Raw genomic sequence first — 15,430 nt, forward strand, 5'->3', positions numbered from 1 at the left:
TTTAATAAATCAGGCCCATTGTGTGAAGTTTTAAGCCGCCTCCCTGTACTTATTATTGGAAAATTTTGGCATCACTTCCTGTCCCTTGAAAAGAAACGAGGCAAAATTCACTTAAAAAAAAGTAAAAGTAAAGAAAAAAAAAAACCTTACATTGTTATGTATAAAACAAAATAAGATGTGGTGGCTGAAGATTTATGTTCTCTTTTAAGAACCTTCTCAAACTACTGTCTGCCTTGTTCATTTCCAAGGCAAGTGGGTGGAGCTGAGACCACTATAAATCTAAAATGACCACGTAGTATAGCATGGTGCAGCTGTGACAAACACTGTGCCATTATCAGAAAAAATAGCCTATTCCCCTGCTATCTTGGGGTTTCAGTTCTGCTGAAGGTCAGGCTCAGTCCACCTAGTCTGGATATTGCAATGTTGGCTTTTGGTAAATTCTTCATCAGATTTATTTGCCTCTGTGAGACTCTGGCGGTGGGATCTCCACTATTGAGTTCCCAGCTCCCCCCACTGGACTCCATGAAACAAAAATGTCATATGGTTCTGCCATACCTGAGATTTCAGCTCTATTTGGACCAATCTTATAAACCTGTAATAAATTGGCCTTTTTATTAGTTCACCCACCCCCTGCCCCCGGTCAATCATTTATGGCTCTGATTTAGCTGTCTTTATCTTGTTAGGTGCCCGGTCGGCAGAGATTTTTGGTACATGGGCCCCACCTGCGATTATCGGATGACTCATCACCGCCTTGCCGCCATTGCCTGTGCCGTCGTGTTCTGCATCATCATCTGCGCCGCGGCGGCTGTTTTCATCCTGGTCCGCAGGTTCCAGACACAAATCCTTCACCAGAAAGTGGCTCAGACACAAAGCAGGTAAATAAAAGAAATGGAGAATTGTTTGTAAAAACCAAATTACCTTTTATCTGTCAGATGGAATGCGCATGCTATGCAAAAGCTTCGTCCGGGTCACAATTCCAGAATAAAGACATCCAACAGATGTATACTTCTTATTCCTATCAGCTCCCCTTATATGCTTATAATGAACTAATCACAACTGAGCTTATGCAAGAATTCTAATATATGATATTAGATCATTAGAAACAATTTTTTTTATATTCTCCCCATTATGTAAAGGGGCCCTGTCATGTCTCTAAATGTTTTAATCTGGAAGATCCCTGCGATAGTTCGCATTGTATACTCATCTTTCTGGCTTGTCCAGCACTGCAACCATTGGCCTCTTGACGGTTTTTGTCTCTCCTGAATGTATCAGGTTGTTGTGTCTCCCGACATGCGTTGGTTATTATTATTAATAAACAGGGTTTTTTATAGCGCCTACATATTACGCAGCGCTGTACAATAAATAGGGGTTCTGACCTCCTGAGTCCACTATTGAAGCAAAGGTCAGAGGAAGGGATCTGGCCACAGAAGGGGACACAGAGGACACTGGCTTCCCAAGGCTGCATCGCTCCAACACTGGCCAGTTATAGGGTAGGGAAAGCTCGGAATTTGCCTTCATCAGGGTTCCATTTGACAGAATGGCAGGGGGTGCAGGGAGCTGGAAAGCTATGCTTAGGTTAGTAATCATGGAGAGAAAAAAGTGGACATCAGCCTGAGAGTCAGCGCAGATTTTCTAAATATATTGACCTTTTTATACTCTTGATATCCCATTATTAATATTATTATTATTATTATTAATAAACAGGATTTATATAGCGCCAACATAATATGCAGCGCTGATCACATACCCTCTCCCAGCTTTTATGTTAGCAAACTTTCGAAAGTTCGCTATCTTAAAAGCTGGGAGAGGGTATGTGATCAGGGCTGCATATTATGTTGGCGCTATATAAACAGCCAGCAAAATCCTGGTTTGGGCTCAGTTTACAAAGCTTACACAACAAATAGTTTTCAGCAGCATCCAATGAGATTTCAAAATAACAATCAAATAGCTAAAAATAAAGCAAATTTATATTGCATGAGCAGCAGCCTTTGCAGCGCTGGGTCCAAAGTTCAAATCTCAGCCAGGACACTATCTGCATGGAGTTTGCAGGTTCTCCCCGTGTTTGCTTCAGGTACTACATTTTCCTCCTCCATTCCAAAATCATGCAGTTAGGTTAATTGGCTTCTACTCAAATTGTCCTTAGCCTGTAATAATAACATATGACTATGATAAAGACATTAGATTGTAAGCCCCTTTGAAGGACAGCTAGTGACATGACTATGGACTTTGTACAGCACTGCATAATATGTCAGCGCTATATAAAAACTAAAAAATTATAATAATATATGCTGCACAATTTTTTAATGCTACAGAGGTAAATTCTTGCAAAAGCCCAGCATGGACCTTGCACCTGAAAGCTGGGCACACCTTAATGTATTTTTGAATATAAATTGTAGAATGCTGTGTGGTCATACTCATAGCAACCAGCTGTTCTAGTGTCTGTCGGGCCACGGTTGCTATGAGCGACATCTCCCACCCATCAGTCTTTCCATTTGCTGGGCCAGGCTGCATTTTGTATTCCAGTCACCTGCTGGAGGAAATCTCCTGATCCCTGATCGCCCCCTGCTGGTGGTTCTGGATCCTCCGTATGCATTAGCAGACAGCAGCGGGCCTGTCCAGGCTACGTGTTGCTATGGTTACCGTGGTACTGCAAGTAGTTAAAAGCTTTCTGGAAGCTGCACATTACAATGTCATAAAAAATTCCCTTTTTAGCGTGAACTTTCCAGGCTGCAGACAAGGAATTATAATTGTAGCTGCTGCTTGTCACCATTTTCTGGGCTTATTATTAACTCCTTGGAGGAAAGGCATGGCTGTCTTTGGTGACCTCGGTATATCAACATGGCTGTTATGCTGCTACAATGGCACAAATAGATTGATTCGCAATTATTCTCCTGACCAACTAATGGTAATGAATCATTCAGACATCCAAATACACATCCAATGTGCAAGATTGTGCCGTTCCGATCATTTTTCCCAGATAACAAGCTTCCTAGAATTACCCTAATCCATTATGGATGAAGCTAGGAATTTTCCACCTTATAGCCGCAGTGTGAGATCTCAGGCACTTCTGCCTCCAAGCAAATTTAGGGTCTGATTTTGTAATGTCAATGCTGTGCTGCTCACTGTTCTCTTTGCTGGAGGCTCTGACATAGGGAAGCAAATCCCTGCCTCTACCAAGATGGCGCCCAACACAGACACAGTGCTGGACAAGGCATGGTAAGGGTTGCAGGAAGACTTTTAGCTTGCACAGCTTCCAGCGATCAGTTCCTTTTTAACCCATGATCATCTATAAATCCTCATACTTCAGCTTTGGGTGGGCTGCATAGTCCTCTAAGCACTGTGTAATTCTGACATGTCATTATGATATAAGGGTTAGGGCCGACTTAGGGACAAACTTGTGTAATGCAGGAACACATGTGCAAAAAAAGTCACTGCACCTGGCCAACTGCAATGCATTGCATCCCAACAGTAGTGACTCTGCAACCTATACCCCGGGCATTGTGCTGCATTGTCCCATAGGGTCACGTATGTCATGAACCAACTGCCCTAACACAGCAATGAAACACCTACGTATGAGCTTGTTGATGGCATTTAATGGGGCCGTTTAATGGGGGTTAAATCACCCTTTTGCTTTTTGTTGGATGGACAAAGAAGATTACTAATTTGGCAATAACATGTTGTCTGTTCTCAGCTACAGGAGATTCAGCCGGTTGGATGACGTCCCTACTCATTTCTGGTGCCCTTCTCAGACGTGGCTAACCACCTCGGCCTCCATCAACTCTCTGGATAACCCGGCTTTCAGCAGCTCTGAAGAAGTTTTTCCTCTGCAGGCTCTGGGGAGCTGTGTGTGTGGGTGCCAGGATGGGGCCCGGAGCAACGCCCCTGCAGACCCAGCCCAGCAGCCATCTCGGGCCCCTCCCAGGTAATGGTCACTATGTAAGTCACCGAAGATTGGGAAAAGCTTGTGATGACTGGGTTAGACAAGGTCTTCACATACACAATTTTACAAACCAAGTTGTACTGCCGTATCAGAAAAATGTAAAGTTCTGACCATTCCACCAGCTTTTCTAGAACATTAATCAAATACGTAGTTTCCTTAGGTGATCCTGACACCATGTTCCGCTTTTTCTAATTTTTGTGGATAAGAAACCATAGATACTTTTATTTAGGGAGTAGTTGTAGCCAAAACAGATACTTTGGTATATTTTAAGACATATTAAGGGTTAAGATGGAAAGTGAAGTTGTGGTACTGTGGTATGCTAAATCTCACCCATTAAATCACATCCATGGTTGGGGTGCTACATGTGGCATCTCACCCCTGGCCCCCCCCTATAGGGAATGAATGGGGCACTAGTGAGCAGTTCTGTACCACTCACTGCTATTAGGTGTACATTTTTGAACTGCTGGTTCATTAGGAGAGCGCGGCCATGGGGGTCTCCGAATGGCTGACAGGGTGCCAACCACAGGGAGCCTCCTGGTACCCATTACCCCACCATCTACCCTAACTGAAAAGTCCCATTCACATAAAAGCAAACAGAAACATTTGAGAATTAGTGTAACTCCATTAACCATAAGTGGATTGAAGTTGTATCCTGATACTACCTCTTTAATTGTCAAACCAGGTTTTTAATTCAACTCAATAAGTGTGGTAAATCTACCAAAGATCTGTCAGTCAGTGCCTAGAATAAACCAGGAATTGCAATCTTAAAAATGATGGTTAACCTCCAGGAAACCAACCAGGTTAACAATAATACAATTTATTCTTTTTATATTGATTTTTTTTCTTTCATTTGATATCTTCATTTCCAATAGTGACCAAGGGAGGGCAGCGCAGAGCAGATAAGCAGACATTGCCTCTTGATAGGACTTAGTGTTCTTTTTAATTTCCTTGTGCTGCCCCTTTTAGAATAGCGGCAGGGGTGTAATACCCAATAGACACATTTATAATTTTTACACCCCCCCCCCCACCCCCCACCCCCATGGCCTAACTTTGAAAGTAATGGCAATGGTACAAAATCCCAATGGTGTGACTGTTGATAAGGTGCCTCCATAGACATTTAATCTCCTGGTAGTAAACTCAAAGCAACCAATCAGATTTCAGGAAGAATTTTGCTGCTGCAGAAAATAAATCCTTGCTTTCCCATCAATCACCCCAATCATTGAGGTCTCGCTACTTGCGCCCCCACAATGGAAATATAAAAAACAAACTTTCCTTGGGGTGATGTATTGCTCCGATTAGATCGTCTTTCTCTAATGGGCAGCCGCATTTATATTCTGAAAACCAGAATGTGCAATGTCTTGGCCAGGAAAAGTCAGACAAATAGGCAATTTGCATGTCTGTGATTGGGCTCATGCGCTCAGCGGTGGCTGGATGTGCAGCGAATGTTTAATCAGCAACCAATCCGGCACTGGGGGGGTTACTGCATCCTCGGTACCTTAGCTGTGAAGGTATTTGTAACGTGCAGGAAACGCAGGGCTGCGATTGGCGGAGCTGTTGTCATGGTTATACTCCTGCAAGGGAGGATGCGAAGGACAGGGATGTGGCGGGATGGGAGGGGGCAGATCAATGGATGTGCAGAGAGATTCACACTGAGCAGACACATGTAGCCCCAACAGACTGGCACACCATGTAACCTTTGACACCAGACAACAGATAACGTGGTGTTCTACTCGGGGACGCATGCAATATGCAATTTACTGCGGCTATCATCATGTCCAGGGAGTGCAGATACACAGATACTGCGACCGCAGGTCATTTGCACTTTGTGAGAGGGGAAAAAACATAGAAATGTGGAGCAGCCCTGGGAAAATCCAATCATAAATGACCACATCACATCACAAAAGAATTCATCAATACAAGATGGCTATCCCACCGTGGCCACACACACATCGGTTATTGCGACTAATATCATCCAAATAATAAGGATCATAAAATGCAGATCCTCCCTTATTTTTCTATCTATTTCAACACCTGTAAGCCACTACTATTTATATAGTGCTGACATATTATGCAGCGCTGTACAGAGTCCATACTCATGTCAGTAGTTGTCCTTTAAGGGAGCTCACAATTAAATGTCCTTACCATAGTCATATGTCATTACCACAGTCTAAGGTCATTGTTTGGAGGGAGCCAACTACCCTAACTGCATGCTTTCAGAATGTGGGAGGAATCCTGAGTACCCGGAGGAAACCCACACAAACACGGGGAGAACCTGCAAACTCTATGCAGATAGTGTGCTGGGACCTAGCACTGCAAAGGCCGGAGTGCTAACCACTGATATATTCGATATGATATCAATGATGAATAAATTGTTTCCCATTGCACATCCCTTTCATAATAACAAAGTGTATGGCCACGTTTGCCCCTTGGTTTAGAGAAGAGTAGAGAAGGGTGAAACGGCCATTTTGTGCCTGATGGGGAGATATCTCTTTACTTCCTGTTCCAGGGATACAATAGGAAGTGAAGTAAACAATGACAGAGTACGAGGTGTCCTCATTACACGATTTCCCATCTTTTGCTATTCTATAGACTGCTTTACCATTTTTGAATTACCTATCAGTTTCTGTGATAAATATAGAGGACTAATCTCCTCAGCTGGGTCACAGACGGCAATAAAAACTGGACAGGGGGTTCTAATCTTTTCTTACTTCATGCTACATTTAAGGGGGGGAGGGGTCTTTTATAAGAGAAAGTGAATGCTGCCCTCCATTATGCACAATGTACACCGCGCCCCATGTATATGTTGTCTTTAACCACCAATGCTTTTTGTCACTTGGGATGCTCATGCTACAGGCATAACCTAAAAGCATACGTATAACTTTTTTAGGGCCGGACTTTACCACTATCCAATTTGAGAGAAAGGGGTTGATGCACTTGTGCTGCGTCACCACAACACCCTGCGAAGCTTTGCTCAGCTTGGTTGTATGTTGTGTCTGCTAACATGGTGCAGGGGTTTAGGTTTATCGCGTTGAGTTGCTGAGTTAAACGAGTGAGCTGGCTGAAGGCAACACGTGTAGCACACAATGGGCCTGATTTATTCAAGCTCACCAGGGCTGGAGAGGATATACTTTCATCAATGAAGCTGGGTGATCCAGCAAACCTGGAATGGATTTCGTCAAAGTATTTTGCTATTTGTATCCTCTGCAGACTTGGAGAGCTTTAATAAATCAGGCCCAATGTAGCCATCACATATGAAGAGATCCTAAATGTTATCTGCTCTACATTTTTTTTTTATTAAAAGGACGTTTTCTGTTATTCCGAATCAAAAACACTCCCCTCTTCATTCCCCCTCATATGATGGAATTATATCACCTTGCAATGAATGGGAATTTCTTCCTGTACAATGTGGCCCCTTTTTGTCTGTGGCCTCCGCAATGCGTCTCCAGCAGAGGTCGGTTTAATAGATAGCAGTGATTTTTGCTGCTTAATTAAAGGCTCATTTCCCTGCTGCGATTTTCCATCCTGTGCTTCATTAAACAGACCTGATGGAATCAGGAAGAGTTTTTGATTGGGTGAAAGAAGCCAACAAATCAATTAGCGCTCAGCCGGCGATGTGCTCTGACCCCGTCTTTGTGGACGTGTAACCTGCCTTACCCCCCCTGGTGCTGTGCAGCTCCATAGGAAGGAAGGTGGGGGGGTTGGATTTTTTTTTGTTTGCACACTGACCTAGATCTTCAGAGCCATAATAATAAAGAGGATTTCTAGATCATGTGTACATTATTCACATGTGTGAATCTTTTATTAATTGGAGATTTTCAGTCCACACTTAAACTTACAGAATTCATGGCACCTTTCAAACCAAAGCAAAAAGAACCTGACTGCAACTTTTATATTTACATATCCCCCTCCTATTGTATGATACTTCCCCCACCTCCTAGATTGTAAGCTCTTTTGGGCAGGGTCCCCTTCTCCTCCTGTGTCATTGGTTGTACTTAATTTGTCATCTGCAACCTCTTTTTTTTGTACAGTGCGCCTTTATATGTTTGTGCTTTATAAGAAAAAGGTTAATCAAATAGTAACAATGGAAGCGCAGCATTGTGACTGCAGGACAGGAAGTGTGTTATATCTACAGAACATCTCCCCTTTACTATAACATTAGAGGTGGCTGTGTATTGTAGTCTTTAGAGAGAGCTAAGAACAATGCTAACCTGTTACCTGCCCTGATTTCCAACGCTTTTATTTATATAGCGCCAACATATTATGCAGCGCTGTACATTAAATAGGGGTTGCAAATGACAGACAGATACAGACAGTGACACAGGAGGAGGAGAGGACCCTGCCCGAAGAGCTTACAATCTAAGAGGTGGGGAAGCAGCATACAATGATGAACAAACAAACCTCATGCAATGTTATATTTAACAGAACAATTTATAATATTTATGTAAATCTAATCAAGTGCTATTTTGCTTAATTAGGAGCATTTAAATGACCATCTGTCATCTATTTATTGTGCTTAATATTTTGATTATTTTTTTATGTTAGGCACACACTGTATGTTTTCAGATTTAGTAATCAGTATAAGGTAATGGCATTCAGATGTTTTATTGACACCATAAGTCTGAGACAGGTGTCAGCTTGGGTAATGGGAGGATCAACAGCATTGCCCCTAATCTCTGTTGGGGGATTAGTGGTATAAATGGCGGCCGACTCCATGTATTTCTATAGAGCTCACCGGCGTTTCTACAGACAAGAAGAGGATGATTCAGTCATTTCTGTGTTCATTGGTAAGACAGCTTGTGTGGATCCGTGGCATTCCTGGTGCTTTTAGTATTTTAATAAAATAAAATTAATTTATATATTGCAGGTTTTTTGTTACTCGTTTCTGCCTTGTACACAGGTTTTAGCATGTAGGAATATAAACCTCCACCAGGGGCAGTATGTGACTGCTGATATTTAAGTGGCTTTGTTATAAAATATTGCACTACAAGTTTGTCTTTTCTATGTTTCAGACTGGAGACGAGCTGCAGCAGCGTCAACGACCTGATGGTTGATTCCGGTAAGGCGAGCGACGTGTCGGTATGCAGCTGGCCGATGGAACCTATTCACTGGACTCCCTTCCCCATCCTGCACCAGCTGTCTCTACAGTCTCCAGTGAGTGGCGCCACATAGTGGTTATGCTTGGTAGCTACTGTATGATCTGTGAGTGTAACCACCAGCTATTGGACAAATCCCCATCTTGATACTGGAAATCATTTCATGTCTTATGCAGCATTGCCATAATATTCCTTAAATAAAGAGAACCTGTGCTATGGCCAGGTAAGGTGGCAGGTTTACTTTAACACAGGCCTCCCCTTCAGGGTATACTCACCTTTCTTCTATACTGCAAAACTCAGTTTAGCTACCAGGAGTAAATGAAAAGTCCTCATTATAGTTACAACTTGCACTAAACAATGGCCCTCCCCCTGACAGGTGATTGCACTTGCAATAGCACAGGCTTCCCTATAGGTGGAGGTAGCGGGAATTTACTCCGGTTCCTACCACTAAACAGAGGTGCAAGGGAACAAAAGAAAAATAGGTGGGCTGTAGGGGTGTAATAAAGCAAACCTAATGCTTTGACCAATTAGACAAAGTGCAGGTTTAAAAAATTAGTGTCTTTCATTATTATACCAGGACTAAAATACAAGATACAAATATGTTATTTATACGTGGGGGTAATTAGTGCAAAATAATTTGCAGACATCTTTTTTTTCTACCAGCAAGGGGAGCTCTAAGCTTTATTTTTCTGATTTCTAGCTGTAAAAGTTGTTTATAGAGCTCAATAGCTGAAAATGAAATTTACAAATGACACAGAGCACTCTTTTTCCTTATATAGGGGCAAACTCACTCTGTATAACTGCTAATGATGGCAGCAAGACTTACATGTTTTTTTGTTTTTTTTTCAGTTTCATGCCCGCAGACCCCACTCTTATTTCGAAGGTATGGAGCTGGTCAACACAGAGCGAAGTTGGACCGCATAGTCCTGTGGCCGGGATGAGTTTTCTACAAGGGCTCGTGAGAACATCCACCAAGGACGCAATGACTGTGCACATATCCCGCACAGCCTTACCACCGTCCTCACACTGTGCCAACCCTGCAACGTTACCTAGACATTGCAACAATGCTGGGAACAAGGACCCAGAAGAACAAATACTGTGAAAAAAAATGGGGTCATAGCAACAGACTGTACAAAATCCAGAACTGTACAGACAATACTGGAACTCACAAGTGGGGGAGAAGAAACACTAAATGAATTACGTTCTTCATGTAGCACTTATTGTGGTGTCCATCATGTGATTGCTCAAACACCCATAATGACTGTTACAGACTGGTGTATCATGTCATGACCATACAGTGATTTCACACACTTCTGTCTTGAACATCCTTGCAATAGATAAAACAATTAAGGTAACTCTGATTATTACTTTTATTAAACAGGATTATTTAGCTCCAACATATAACACAGCACTGTACAAAAAGGGGTTGCAAATGATAGATGAATACAGATAGTGACACAGGAGGAGGCGGGGGGGGACCCTGTCCCAATAATGAAGTCTTTTTGGCTACAGAATTGTCATTACGTCAAATATAGAAGGAGCATGTTCAGGTTTCTTTAATCTTGAAAATTAAGAAAAACCATGGTCCGAGTTTTAGTAATGGCGACAGGTCTATTAAACTTCTGATATTAGTTCTCCCAAACCCTCAGGAGCTCATCAGAGCTATATGCAAAGAAAAGCTGCCAGAGCTCACTAGGTGCCTGGCTGGGACAGTTCTCCAAAGGAGTATAAAACGGGACCAAGAACACAACCACCTATTTTTGGGACAGGAATACAGAAAGTAAAGCGGCCAATGAGGGCACCATGTTTCAGATGGGTGAGAACTTCTTCGGCATCACCTAACCGTTTCCTGCACTGTGCAGGACAGAGTTGTCAATTGACTGCTCAGTCCTGCAGGTGCGGCAACACCACTATGAACAAAACATGGCATCTGGCTATCATTGAGCTCCAATTGTTACACAGGGAGAGCCATGTTCTCCCTGTGTAATCCATAAGCTTGATATATCAGTTTGACTGCCTGGGTCTTATTCTCCATTCATCCATTTGTAGTTTTTGCAATGCCAATTTAAAAATCTGCAGGGCACTTTGGCATCATCTTGGATACCAGAGGACCTGGTCCAGGCATTTTTAGCATCATCAATGCCAGCAGCCTCCAAACATATATAGCCAAGTTTATGGACCCCGACCATCAGATCTACTATATAATCAGAAGGACATGGGCAACCCTCAATGCTTTTGGTATTTCCTGTGATGGGCACTGGTAAGGTCACAGTCTACACATTTTAGAAAATTGTAAACCAATCTTACAGTCACAGTTTGGTGAATCCCTTTTTATTATTATAAAACATGATTTATATAGCACCAACATATTATGCAGCGGTGTACAATAAATAGGGGATGCAAATGACAGACTGATACAGACAGTAACACAGGAGGAGGAGAGGACCCTGCAAAGAGCTTACAATCTATGAGGTGGGGAGGCAGCACACAATAGGATGGGGGTATGGAGTGGTGGGAAGTAGTGTTGAGTTTTATAAGATAGAAGCCGGGTAGGCAAGTTTGAAAAGATGGGTTTTGAACGCTCTTTTAAATGAGCAGAAAGTAGGAGCAAGCTGAATAGGATGAAGAAGACTATTCCAGAAATTTGGGGAAGCTCTAGAAAAGTCTTGGAGCCGTGCTTGTGATTAGTCAGTCACTGGAGTAGCGAAGAGAGTGGCTGGGGGAGATTTTTCTATCAGGTCAGAAAGGTGAGTGGGACAAGCGGAGGGATTTGAATGCAAAGCACAGGAGCTTGCATTTGATTCTAGGGTGAAATGGAAGCCAACGAAGAGAAGATAAAAGAGATGCAGCAGAAGAACAGTGGGAAGGATGAATAAGCCTTTCCATGTTCCAGCATGACCGCTGCCCAATGTACAAAGCCAGCTTTGAAGACACGGATTGGAAAGTCTGGTGTGGAGGAATCTAAGTGCATTATAGGGGTCTTCGAATGGGATCCAGCCTCCAAAACGACATACATTTTTTGATTGGATGGTTGCAAGAAGAGTCAGACGGGCCATATGCACCTCTATGGTTGTAGTTCAGGACATCTCAATCGGTAATTAGTTTTTATCACACACAGTCCACATTTTCTGTCCAGGCCCTTATTGCACCTAGTGGGTATTAATCATATTTTATGATAAGCTTTTTTTTTGCTACAATATTGCCAAGAACATAACATATTAATAGAGCTTCTAAAATTTGAGGAATCTCATCTCAGTGTAAAACGATGCCTGGAAGGGTGACAACCAAAAAGGGTGACAGCTCAGCGAGGTTCAGCCAAAAACCAATGGTTTACGATTTTATACTTCAAAAAAAAAAAAAAAAACTAAGTCTTTAAAAACCATACAAGGCTGTGCCCTTTTCTACCTTTTTTCTTCAATGTATTTCTGCAAAGCCCCACCAGATCCTGTGAAACCTGGTACCAGCAACAAATTGTGACCCGTTGGTTCAAACACTGCACTCCAATCACATTCCATGGTGAAACATATGGAGGGGCTCCACACTGCATGATTTGTTTGCAATTCTTTGAAGCATGTGCTGTGTTACCTACCTCACTTTCTAATGTAAGTTTTGTTTAGAAGGGCAGTGACTGGTCAGAGATAATCTAAAAATTTAATTGGTTACCCTTTATCTTGCCCCAGGTTTTCTTAGCACCAATGAGCCCCTTAGGAGCCCCATAGAAGCCCCCCTAAGCCAGAATAAAAAAAACCCGACAGTCAGCAGTTAAGAGCAACCATACTTTATTACATAACAAGCTTCATAAAACAAAAAAATAATAACAGGAAGCATTCAAGCATTTGAACAATACAATAAGATGCTGTAAAAAGAAACGCTCCATTCAAGTGTTTGGAGGGCAGCTAAACATTGAGATACTTTATACCTTCACCTGGGAAGTGTCACAAAGCTAGCTTTGGTTTTTTTTTTTGTTTTTTTGTTATTTTTTATTATTTTTGTTACTTTTTCATAATTAGGCCCCATAAAAGTGCGAGTGAAACCTGAAATACAATTATTATAGGTCTCCGGCTCACACCATTAGTCATTTTCATTGTTGGAGGGGGGAAAGCTCTGCCATGCACAGTATTTATAATACCAAAGCAGAAGACTCTTCCCCCCCCCTTTTCAGTAATAAGTCCGGGGCCAGCGTTTACTACAGTACTGTATTGTAATAAGTTACAGATAAAGTGTTCTTAATTGAAATACAGAAGGCTGACTTTGAAATGATTACCTTTACAAGGATCACAGCGCACCCAATTGGCAGATCGTTAGACCAATTTGCCTAGCTACAACAATACAAAATAAAAAACACCATTTGTGCTAGTAAGAGCACCAGGGGAAAAATAGCAGGACATCAATGTGCTAAATATAAGAAAATAAAAGAAAAAAAAGAAAGAAAAATGCTATTTTAGTCACTGCTGGGTTGTTCTTTAACTGAGGTATAAAAGGCCGTAAGAGTACTCAAGTGTTAATATCAAATGTAAAATCCAAGCGGCTGTGTCCTGTATATATTTTTCAAGTTACGAGTTTTAGTGCAGGATAGTACAGTTAGAAAAATGTTCTGGCAGACTCCTCTAATGCTGTGGGCTGCACATAGAACGAGGCGGCCAATTTGTCCCCCTTTGTTTCTTCCGAGCTGGCCACTGGGTCAGTTGGTGATCCGACCCGTTTGACCACCGGGCTATAGATTCTGTGGACACCATGTGTAGCTTTGAGCTCACCAGAACCCAGAAACATTGCTGAGGCATGATACTGAAGAACAAAAAGTCCGGCTGTCCTATGTGCAAGCGACAGGTTCTCTTTTCCCAGAAAAGCTAAGGCTATATTGTTTCTATACCAGGAACCAACGCTGAAGTGTTTTTGTCTCATACAATATTACACTTCTCTTCTGATTATTCAACACGTCACACCACTAAATACAGTCCGATCGGATCTAGGCTTTAGAATCATTATTTGTCAGACTGCATTCAAAGTAAAATGAGATTAAAAAATAGCTTCCAAATAAGTCACAAAAGAGAAGAAAAAAATTAAAACAAACCAACTATTCAAAGGCTAAGCAGCAAAAAAAAAAAAAAAAAACATGATTCATTAATCTCTTAAACTTCATCAATCAAAAAAACAAAATAGTAAAATGTACAATCATTTCTATTTGTAAACAGTTAAAAGCCACAAGTTGATTTTTGTATCGTATCGACACAAAATCAGAATCAAGGCAATGAGTTGATGGCAATGTGTGTAACTAGAAAGACGCCGGGTCCTCCGATATAGATTGGGGCTCCGCCAGCTTTTGGGAAGAAGCTTGGTTTTAAGCTAGAAACGTTAATGCACCTAATCCTTAGAATCGTTTGCTATAATATATACAAATAAAATATAAGTTGTAGGTATATATACTGGCTTGGTGGCCCCCAATCTAAATTGGCAGAACCGGCGGGTTCATTGTGCTCCTGTTGTCCCCACAGACAGTGGCTGCGTTTAAAGTGTCCCTTTTAGCCATTTTTTTAAGAATTAAGCTCAAGCCTGGCCCGTCGGCTCACATAACCTAGAGAAGGTCTCAGGTTGCCTTCCCTAAATTCTGGTGCACGGGGAGGTTTACCTGAACATTGGTCTAGGCCTCTAGATATCAAACTAGGCAAAATTAAAGCAGCGTGAAATTAAAGTGAACCTTCCTGCTTTATTTTTAAGATTTGTGACGAATGTAAAACGCGTAAGGCAGGGCGGTGAGATGAGGCTTGTAAACTGGTCACCATATTCTGCTATGTAGGTAAAGGCAGGTAAGTACTCTTAGTGAGATGGTTTCTTTATTATGTTCAAATTCAAGAATATGCAATGAATATGAATGTATTAGGGAAAGGTTAGGCTCCTTATTGGGTCCCCATTGCTATCTGGGGCTTTGGGATTTTCCCCTCCCCTTCAAGTGAGGGAAAATTTGCAAGAAGGACTAAAGCAAGCTTATTTTCTAGTTCTTCCTCATTAACAACTCATATTCCAATACCATTCTACCTCTGTATTCCAGAACATTCTCTACAGCATTTTTAGACCCCGATGGAAAACCTAAACAACCCGGAAACGCCTTGGCTTTTTAATACAGTTCAGGTGAAAATATATATTCCATTAAACTAAGTCTGGAGTTACACTATAAAGATATAAGAACATGATAAGAATAAATCTTACCAATATTTGGAGCAATCTACTGTCTTTGGTGGGAACGTTGGATGGTTGCATATACAAACTTTGCTTCCCGCTTACAAGATTGTAATTTTTAGTTTTTGGCTCTCACATCTGTGGCTCAGCTCAGACGAATAACAACAAAATACAATCTGTAGACGGCTTGTCCTGCACTTGGTTTTATCTCACATTATTTAGT

At 41.8% G+C, this 15,430-nt stretch overlaps 1 protein-coding gene across 2 annotated transcripts in view; it reads left to right on the forward strand.

Moving 5' to 3' along the window:
• LOC140335150 (uncharacterized) overlaps positions 1–10,388 on the forward strand; it is a 35,030-nt gene extending 24,642 nt beyond the window's left edge. The window contains exons 7-10 of one of the 2 annotated variants that reach the window (XM_072417566.1): positions 684–875; positions 3,692–3,922; positions 8,950–9,091; positions 9,883–10,388. In XM_072417566.1, the coding sequence (XP_072273667.1) occupies positions 684–875; positions 3,692–3,922; positions 8,950–9,091; positions 9,883–9,957 (640 nt within the window). In that variant the 3' untranslated portion in view covers positions 9,958–10,388. Of the gene's footprint in view, positions 1–683; positions 876–3,691; positions 3,937–8,949; positions 9,092–9,882 lie in introns of those variants that run through there. The other variant, XM_072417568.1, reaches the window with a different exon arrangement.
• Positions 10,389–15,430: the final 5,042 nt, after the last annotated feature.

The sequence above is a fragment of the Pyxicephalus adspersus genome, chromosome 7 (genome assembly GCF_032062135.1).
Source record: "Pyxicephalus adspersus chromosome 7, UCB_Pads_2.0, whole genome shotgun sequence".
NCBI classification, from domain to species: Eukaryota; Metazoa; Chordata; class Amphibia; order Anura; family Pyxicephalidae; genus Pyxicephalus; species Pyxicephalus adspersus.